Source organism: Phycodurus eques, chromosome 6, assembly GCF_024500275.1.
Source record: "Phycodurus eques isolate BA_2022a chromosome 6, UOR_Pequ_1.1, whole genome shotgun sequence".
NCBI lineage: Eukaryota > Metazoa > Chordata > Actinopteri > Syngnathiformes > Syngnathidae > Phycodurus > Phycodurus eques.
Window position 1 is genome coordinate 19,275,432 of NC_084530.1, and position 8,910 is coordinate 19,284,341.

At 46.9% G+C, this 8,910-nt stretch overlaps 1 protein-coding gene across 1 annotated transcript; it reads right to left on the minus strand.

Annotated features, from left to right (window-relative positions):
• Positions 1–1,014: 1,014 nt before the first annotated feature.
• LOC133403727 (protein phosphatase 1 regulatory subunit 29-like) lies at positions 1,015–5,733 on the minus strand. Its single transcript, XM_061678916.1, has 5 exons — positions 5,557–5,733; positions 4,484–4,633; positions 3,414–4,408; positions 2,014–2,542; positions 1,015–1,938 (listed from the first exon to the last, which is right to left on the minus strand). Exons 1-5 carry the CDS (start codon positions 5,731–5,733, stop codon positions 1,015–1,017), a joined length of 2,775 nt encoding a protein of 924 aa, XP_061534900.1.
• Between the last annotated feature and the right edge of the window lie 3,177 nt (positions 5,734–8,910).

The window sequence follows — 8,910 nt, forward strand, 5'->3', positions numbered from 1 at the left end:
CCTCATCCTGCTCGCTCATTATCTTGCTAAATGGTGCTTGTGTAGGAGGAGCAGGTGTTGGCGGTGTGGTGGAACGATTGTTGGGTGAACGGTGGTTTGATGTAATTAAAGTGAGAGTGCGCGTGCTGGCTTAAGCCAAGAAAAGGGCAGCTGCTGCCAGCGAGATAGCTCGGTTTCAACGTTCCCCTAGTAATGAGATACTTTGTGGGAAAAAAAAAAATCACCTTTGTTTCGCTCACATCTGTGAATCTCAAGGTCCGTGGATGAGATCTTGTCCGCTGCATCATTTTATGTGCCCAAATAACATATCATCTATACTAAATAAGTTTGTTCTTGTATCAAAGTTTTTCTCTTCCCTTGTATCACAAATATATACCATGTTTTCACCAAATCCCTTATTAACATTATTTGAACAGTCATGGTATTCTTAAATATTTGGATGCCATAATTTTCCATGACTTGAACATAATTTCATTTGAATATAGTAAACCCGCTGAAATCTGAATGATTGATACCCACAAAAAGTATTGTAATTTCCATTAGATGCCACAACATGGTGCCAAATCAATATTTTTATGAGACATGGCCCAAAAACAATAAATAGGCTAGTGCTTCAGCGATAACGGAGGATAGGTTCCTCAAAAAAATCTGCAAATAGGCAAATTTGCGAATGCCAAATCGTGACTATGTGGCGGTTCAGTGTAATATGATGAGGTGACTATGCATTTATGTGGTTTTCACAGTCATAACGGCCCCATAACTGTGATGAGGCCCGTGATGATAAAGAGCTTGACACCTCTGGTTTAGCTCATCAGTGTTGGGCACCTGCGAGAACCAAAGTGCCCAGTAGGAGGCAGTCAAATTAACATCAAAACATTTTATAAAGAAAATATACATCCTTAACCTTCCCTCCAACGGGCAAACTGAGAGGAAATGTGTCCTGCTACATTATCACCCACATTTTTTAGTCTGCTCTTGGCACCCAACCTTCCTTTTGATTCGATTCGACTCGGCTTACAGCTTCTGCTGGGCGGAAACACCCTTCCAGTAGTCTAAAATGTCATGAAGGTCCTCATCCTTGGCGAACTGCACCTTCTTGCGCAGGGCATGGCCCGCTGCGATGTAAGACGCCTCCTCCCGCGGACTCTTCTTGTATGGACGGAATCGCTCCCAGATCCGCAGTGTGCTCTCCGATGAGTACTCGGGACTAGAAGAGTAACCCGAGTTGTAGTGGTGGTGGTGGCGGGCAGGCGACAGCTGTGAATAGGCAGCTGCGGCATCCCTTTTGGAGCGCCCCAGTGGTTTAAGGAAGGACTCTTTCTGGGCCATTGAGGGTGACTCGCTGCCGCCCTCGTAGTAGAGCGCAGGGAAGGAATGGCGGTGTTCGGAGCTGTGGTAATCGGACTGAACCTCCAGGTGGTGGTGCTGCTGCTTCTGTTGCAGGCCAGGACCAGGACCAGAACCAGATGCCCCACCTCGACCTCCACTTCCATTACTACATGCTATGCCACTGCCATTCATGCTCACCCCGCCGCCCCCGTTGACACTCCCCATTCCATTGCAGCCCCCTACTGAACTACCCACTGGGCTGCTTTTTTCTGATGGGTACTTGGGCGGGTCGTTACGTTTCTCAGGTACATCCATGCTGAACACCCGGCCACTCTTGACCGGCCCCCCGATGGCAGGGGTTCCGCAACGGTTCCTGGCCACGGCGGTGTCTGCGCTCAACTGCCTCTGAAGGGGCCGCACTGCGTTAGCCGGGGGTGGGTCACGGTATGGAGGAGAAAGGAAACCCCCACCGCTGATACCAGGACGCTCTGACAGGGGCATCACTAGGGGCACTGGGGCCATGGAGGGAGGAAGAGGCTTCTGGTGCAGTTGAGGGTGAACTTGAGGCTGTGGAGCAGCTTGAGTTTGAGGATGGGACTTGGGGTTCGCCTTTGGTGAAGAGGCCATGATTTGATCTCCTGAAGCAAGGGGCAGCAGGTTCCGCGGATGGGATGCCATGCAAACTGGAGGATGCGGGGAGGACATGACACTTGCATTCTCCACGTTAGTCGAAGCATCCAGTTTGAGAGCGTCAATGCAGTTGTTTATGATCTGGTTCACCTTGTCCACCTCCTTGGCGATGGTGGAGATCTCTGATGCTGAACCACGGCCATCCTCATCAGAATCCTCAACCACGTCTCTCCTGTTTTCAGCTCCGCCGCCTCGTATATCTAAAACGACCTCCCCACCTGCACTCACCGCCACCATCTCCCCCTCTCGGCCCTCCACAGCATTCCTTACGTCCATGTAGCTCCCCTTGGTGCCCATGACCTCGGAAAAGGTGCTGGCCATGTTCTCTACCTGTGGTAAACTGGAGAGGCGGGAAGAAGTGGTGTTGGCAGAGCCGTGGAGCATGCCTGTGCTAGAGGAGGCCGAGGGGGGCAACTTGCTGCCCGCAGCCCCCCCGTGGTGGTGTTGGTGGAGGACCTGATCTTGTAGACGCTGCATGGCAGCCGTGTCGCTGGCCACCGCTGCTGCCGTCTCTGGGCCATACCTGAGGGGTGGCAATATCATATCATTATTTGTGTTTAAAATGTTATTCTGTTTTAAATTTGATACAGTATGTAAAAGTGCCTTAAATTGCGTATAGAAATAGTTGGGTATACAAATAGTTGGGAAGGCTTGCCCATCAATCAAATTAAACCTATTTCTGAAAATTATTTACATGATAACCAGCCCCACATCGAGTTTCTTCGCTAATGACTTGGCAGACAGGCTCGTCAAAGATCCACCAAGTCTAAAGGGACGTGGAAAGGCTGAAAGGTTTTGCTTTGGCACCTATTTTTGGGTCCTGACTCTAAATTTGGAATAGGCTAGTGTAGAGGGCTCGTACTTCATCCCCAAAAAGGTTTCCCTCTCATTCAAAGCTTTCTTCTTCTCTTCCTGGATTAAAGGTGCATTTATGTTTAGTAACTTGGATGGCATTTTGACACAGAATTACTGAGCAGACACATAAGGTTATTTCACTATATCCTATGCAAAGTACATTATAATACATGATGTTGGGTCGTCACCCTTAATTTGTTAAAGCCTGGTGTACAAGCTCTCGTAGCTCATGCATCTCCAAAATGTTTTCCTCTACACTCAAATCATTCTCCTCCCCTTTCTAGATATGATGCAAGATATGTTGATGGTTTTGATGGTTAGATTTCAGAATTTGGAGAACTAATCTTGGTATTTCTTGTTAATACATGAGTCTTAGATGCAAATTTAAGCAATGTAAACAACTGGGAAAACTCTTGACGATGATACTGATAATCATCATCATTTTGGTCACTACAACAGTGATGTGAAATTTCAAGCCCACATCCACTTTTGGGTCCCGAACCTAAATTTAGAACAGGCTGGTGTACGAGCTGTCATACCTCATCTCCAGGATGGTTTTCTTCACACTCAAAGCTTTCTCCTTCTCCTCCTGGATGCGTCGCCGTTTGAGGCAATAGTAGACGCAGCCCAGTACAATGACCATGCCGAAGAGACACCCCAGAATAGTCATTATATAGTGTGTCGTGGTGGATGGGTTGCTGCGGGGGTCCGCTGGTCCCACAGCCCGTGTGGTAAAGGACAGGCAAGTGTGGTTGTAGCGCTGGGTTTTCCCAACAGAGGCAACACAGTAGGTGTAGTTGGTGTGTGGCCGGAGTTTATCCAATGTTACCACCTCCCTCTTGTTATTCAGGGGCATAATGTCCGCCACGAAGGTGTGGTTGTACTGTGACATAACGTACATCTTACTGTATGGTCGTGGTATCTGAACCACCACTAAGGCGCTGAAGAGGGACACAGTCTGGAGCTTCATTGAGATCTGGTGGTTGTTGGTAGGGTGAGGGGTGGAGGAAAAGCTCGGCTGGTGATACAGGCCGGGGTCCGGATTGTCCAAACCCATGCCGGAGCCATCCATTTCTGGTCCGGTTGACGAAATGCCTGGAATGATCACGCCGTCTTGACATCTGGTGGAAAGGATGACTCGGGCATTCCTCCCGTGTCCCAGTGAGGGGCCCAGAATGGAGTAACCATTGAGTTCGCGTGGGGTCTCACACTGGAGGCGGTCGTAGGTGTGCGTGACGTTGTTGAAGGCTTCCAGCCAGGTGAGGAAGCTATAGAGCTCGCAGCCACAGTGGAAAGGGTTCCCGGCTAGCTCGCACACCATTAGCCGGTTGAGGACTGTGAAGGTGGACGGGTCCAGGCGGGCCAGCTTGTTGGACGACAGGTCTAGGCTACTGAGGCTGGGGCTCTCCCAGAAGGCATTGGTGGCTATGACCTCAATGAGGTTGTGCTGAAGGAAGAGGCATTGCATCCGACCCAGGCCTCGTAACATACCCTCCGTCAGGTTTGTCAGCTTGTTGTAACCCAGCTGGAGAACCTGACAGAAACACAACACTGAAATCTCTCACAATCTTTACTACAACAACACAATATAGAAGAGCAGTGCCAAAACCTGAAGGTTGGCCTGTCCGGCAAAGGCCCCGTCCTCAATGTAGCTGATGTCGTTCTTGGTGAGGTTGAGGTCAGTGAGGTTGGTGAAGCGGTACATTGAGGTGAGGAGCACAGCTTTCAGCTTGTTCTCGTTCAGCCTCAGGTCATGAACCTGTAAGGTGAATCAAATCAAATTGCCTGTTAACCAAATGTGCTCTTCTCGAACATTGTTAGTAACCACCTACAAATGACCTTTAAATTAGGGGCTTGAGTGTGCTTTGAGGGGGGCTTTATAATCAACAGGGTTGGCCAGCTGAGTCCTACCAAGAGATGTACGACTCTAATGAGCTCTAAAACATACTTGGGCCGGAGCCTAGCTCCTTCAAGGTAAGAGGCTGGATAATCCTGAAACTGTTTGTCAATCGAACACAGGTAAAGATTACAGTATCTGGTAATCCCAGCAGTCTTTCATCCAAGTACTAAAACCAACCCTTCTTAGCCTCCTAGATCATACGAGATTGCACATTTTTAGGGTAGAATGGTTGTTATACAGGTAGACTGGAACCGATCCCATCTGATTATGGCTGAGAAGAGAGCTAAACCCTGAACGGGTTGCCAGTCAATGACAGGTAAATCTTACAGTGCCTGGTATCTCCCATCATAACCAGGCCCAACCCTGCTTAGGTTCCTAGATCAGACAAGATTGGGCGTACTCTGGCTAGTATAGCTGTAAAACATATAGGCTGGAGCTTATCCCATCTGACTTTGGCAGAGTGGTGGGGTAAAACCTAAATAGGTCACTAGTAAATAACAGACAAATATCACAGTGCCTGGTATCTCCCCTCCCAGCCAGGGTCAACCCTGCATAGCTTTCGCCATCAGACAAGATCTCCGGCTAGTATTGCCATCGGTCCCCAAATTAACAAAAGAACGGGATTTTGCAATGGCCCAACCAGAGTCTAGATGTAAATTATATTACTAATTGTGGGGTTCCTAAAGGAGACCACAGACTCTTACCCGAGGAGACGAAATATTGACAAAAACTCAAAGAAAATCAGAGATTAAGGGGTCGTAAAAGCAGGGAATGCTACCTACCGTGCTGTTGATGTGCTGGGGTATGGTCTCATAGGGGGGCTGGTTCTGACTGCAGATCGCCAGCCAAACATAGCCTTTGTCCCCCTCAATCAGCCAGCAGTCCCCGCTGACCACAGAGGGCAGCCGCAGGAACAACAATGCAGGGAGGAGCAGGAAATAAAGAAGTTTATCTTTCATTGTTGAGACAGAAAGTCCGCAAAAAAGATGAATCTTGGAGGATCTTGAAGGGGCTCAAGATGTGAGAAAGGTCAGGTGGTTTTCACAATGATTAGAAACCAGCTTTCATCAACCCCATTTTAGGTGTTCCACGCGCAAAGGTTCTGGAGATGGTCCCGCCAGCTGCTACTCATGGCCCAAGACCAGGCCACCACTGGACCCCCACAGAGAGTTCACAGCCTGTCTACAGCAACAGAGAAAACAAATTACAAAATGAATTAAAAACTGACATGCAATGGAAAATTGACTTTTTAGTGGCTTGTATACAAATAGTTGAGTGCCAGCCGCCTGTTCTGTCCACGCCGCCGCCTGCCAACACATCCATGACCACCTCCATAACCTTTGCTCAATAAACTGTTCATCATTTTGCATCAGCCTCCGCCTGCTCTTGGGTCCAGCTACTTCCCACACTTGACAAATGCTGAATTCATTAGCAGCTACGATGGCGGGATTAAATCTCAATCAAGCCTGCAGGTAAAACTATTTTTAATGGAAAGTTGGCTTTTTACAGCGTGTAATTATTTGTATCACAGGCGCACACGTTTACATACCGCGCTGCAATAAAAATGCAAATGGAGGCATAATTTTTGTTTTTTTTATTTGTTTCTCAAATGGGGAAGACGGGCCATGTAGCAAACAGAGGAGGCTCCTTGTAATTTGCATGTTTTAACAGGACGCTTGTTGACATTTAGCCGCTACCTTCCTCACAAGGATTAACCGTGGATTAGCCGCTAATCCGCCATAAAATAAAATGAGACTCATCGCGGTGTTGCAGACTGTTTTAATTTAGATTGCCTCTCGCAGTGTAGGTGAATGACAGGAGGACAAGATGACGATGGAGCTTTCAAGAACACTCGAGAGAAGAAATGACACACTCAATCTCATATTTATTGATGCCTTGTGGCTCGTTCTATCTTTCCAACCCCACCACTATGCTCTGACACACCTGGTTAAGGCAAATGGCCACCGCACACTTGTGGTTGTGGCTCAATAAATCAAGGGCTTGGACCATGTCCGTTCTAGCAGGTCCGTTCTTGAATCACCCTGGTTAATAATTTGAATCTTTGTACTGAATCAAGAATCACAAGGGCTCCATTAACCTGGTATCATATGAGTCATTTGGCAGGCTGATGTTGACTACACAGCTTGAGCTCGTAGACTCACGGAAACATCACTGACTCAGATTATTTCAGTGTTTCCAGAGGGTTCACTGACTCGAGTAAGTGGACTCATCAAAAAGACTGCAAACTCAGATACTTCAGCAGAATCGGATGACTCACTCGAGTCAACAGATGCGCCGGAAACACCACAGCTTCAAATGGGTTGATAGAATCAGGTGACTGACTCAAGAAGTTGGACTCACTGGAAAAACTGTGGACTGTGGATACTTGGTTCCTTAACTTGTGTCAGCAGACTCATTGAAAATACTGCAGACTCAGAGATGATTTGCTTTGCTAACTGGCAGATTCAGATGATTTAGTTAAACGCGGCGACTGGCTCAAATTAACAGACTTACCAGAAACACTGCAGACTCAAATAATGTACCAATGTTTCCAGTGAGACTGCTAACTCAAGTACCCAATTAAACAATTAGCTGAGTGTGTTAACTTGAGTCAGGGAACCAAATCAACTGACTCATGACTCAGTTGAATTGTATGACTGACTTGAGTTGGGGGACTCACCACAAACTCAGACGATTCGGTTGAATCGGATGTCTGACTTAAGTTAGCAAACTTCCCGGAAACACTGTAGACTCAGATAATTCTTATTCTGATTAACTGGGTGACTCACTCGAGTTGGCGGAATCACCGGTAACACTTCAGACTCCCCTGATTCCATTGAATGAACCAAATCATCTCAGTTTGCAGTGTTTCCGGTGAGTCAAACAACTTAAATCAGTTACCCGATCCAACTGAATCATCTTAGTCTGCTAACTCAAGTCATTGAACCAAATCCCCAGACTCATAGTTTGGTTGAATCGGATGATTGATTTGAGTATGGTGGACTCACTACAGACTCAGATTATTCAGTTGGAAGGGATGACTGATTTGAGTTGGGGTATTCACTGGAAATACTGCACACTCAAATGATTTGGTTCAATTACTCAAGTCAGCAAATTCACGAGAAACAGATGTTTCAATTGAATTGGGTGACTGACTCGAGTTAACTGATGCACCGGAAAAAGTGCAGCCGAAAATAATTTGGCTGACTGACTTGTAGTGAACTCAGCAGTTCAGTCAGGGGATTCATGGCAGGTAATTTAGTGGAATCAAGTGACTGACTCGACTTAGAGGTCTGAACGGAAATACTGTGGAGTCCGATCATTTGGTTTATTGACTTGAGTGAGCAAATGTTCCTGAAACACTGCAGAGTAGGATAATTTGGTTCAATGACTCAAGTGAGCAGACTCAGTGGAAACACCACACTTTTATGAGTCTGTTAAATCAGGTGACTGACATGAGTTAATGAACGGACCGGAAACACAGAAGACACGGATGATTTGGTTACTTGGCTCAAGTCAATGGACTCACCAGAAACACTGCAAACTGCGATGATTCAGTTGAATTGTGTGACTGACTTTGTTCAGCGGACTCACAAGAAACACCGCAAATTCACGGGGTGGACGAATAAGTAGACTGACTCAAGTCAGTAGACTGAGCAGAAACACTGCAAGAGCAGATGATTGGTTCACTGAATCGAGTCAGCAGATGAACTGGAAACACCATGGACTCAGATGATACAGTTGAATCCGGTGACTGACTCGATTCATTGGACCCATCTTTCCATTTTCAAAAAAAATCTAAACAAATCTCTGAACCCAAAAGATTGCCCACCTCTGGTCATCAGAGAATCAGTTGCATGTTGTGATGACAGGATGTAACAATCCAGTGTCAAGCAGTAAATAGATCAGCGTGAAGCGTGTGAGTGATGTCTGGAGTTGCTGTTCTCTTTTCCCTCGATATGACAACAGTGATATTTATTCCGCCTCACCGCCGTGAACGATGAGTCCATTAAACGCTCAGTTGTTTACTGACTGACGTTCGCTCACCATGACGGTCATTAGTTTACTTTTATATCAGATCCATTCTGCCGTAATGATGCCGACTGTATGGTTCTGGGTGTTTGTTTTTATCGCGG